This window comes from Carcharhinus amblyrhynchos, chromosome 34 (assembly GCF_965287045.1).
Source record: "Carcharhinus amblyrhynchos chromosome 34, sCarAmb.v2.hapA, whole genome shotgun sequence".
NCBI classification, from domain to species: domain Eukaryota; kingdom Metazoa; phylum Chordata; class Chondrichthyes; order Carcharhiniformes; family Carcharhinidae; genus Carcharhinus; species Carcharhinus amblyrhynchos.
This window is the reverse complement of record NC_137357.1, coordinates 6,513,277-6,513,979: the sequence shown is the minus strand read 5'-3', so window position 1 is coordinate 6,513,979 and position 703 is coordinate 6,513,277. Positions and strand designations below refer to the sequence as shown.

The following is a 703-nucleotide window of genomic DNA, read 5'->3' as shown; positions in this document are numbered from 1 at the left end:
GAAACTGGGGAGGTTTTGCAAAGAAGTACGGGGACAGAGTGGGGAGCGGGACTAATTAATTCAGCTTTTCCAGCACTAAGAAGATGGCCCGAATGGCCTCCTGCTGTCGTGACGGATTCTAGCCCCTTACCCGCTTTCCAATCAGTCGTCACGCCTGTGTAAGTGTAGCAAATCGGCCTGAGGAATTAGTCCCAGGACACCTTGAGCCCTCTCTCTCTCTCTCTGTCTCTGCCAACGCCTCACGCCAACCCAGTGGGCGTGAAAGGCCCAATCTTCCCCAGGGAGATCTCCGGCTCGCATTCCACCGCGGCGCAGGGCAAGACGGTGTCCCGGGACGTCGGCGAGATCTGGGAAACTTTGTCGAAGGCCCACTCCTCGCCGTCCGCTCCCTGGACGGCGTGCGGGAGGAGAGCGGGGTAGCTGAGGGTGCTGGCGTCTCTCTGGAAGGTGGTGTCCGGGCGGTAGGACGCCAGTTCGTCGCTGAAGTTCACGGCCTCCACGAGGTTGCTGGCACAGCAGCCGTGGCAGCCCAGGATGGTGGCGAAGGCTCGGCGGAATTCGCCGTTGAAGGCGTAGATGATGGGGTTGAGGGCCGAGTTGGTCCAGCCAAACCACACGAAGACGCGGAAGGTGGTCTCGTCCACGCAGGGGGGGCCGGCACCCGCGGCACAGAAGGGCACCAGGCAGTTGAGCACGAAGAACG

The 703-nt window shown here is 61.9% G+C and overlaps 1 protein-coding gene across 1 annotated transcript in view; it reads right to left on the bottom strand.

The window, feature by feature from the left end:
• Positions 1-239: 239 nt before the first annotated feature.
• The window catches only part of LOC145361257 (D(1C) dopamine receptor-like), a 9,204-nt gene continuing 8,740 nt past the window's right edge, over positions 240-703 (bottom strand). The window contains 1 exon segment of the mRNA XM_080216888.1: positions 240-703. This exon segment is cut by the window's right edge and continues 764 nt beyond it. Coding sequence (XP_080073014.1) covers positions 240-703 — 464 coding nt within the window.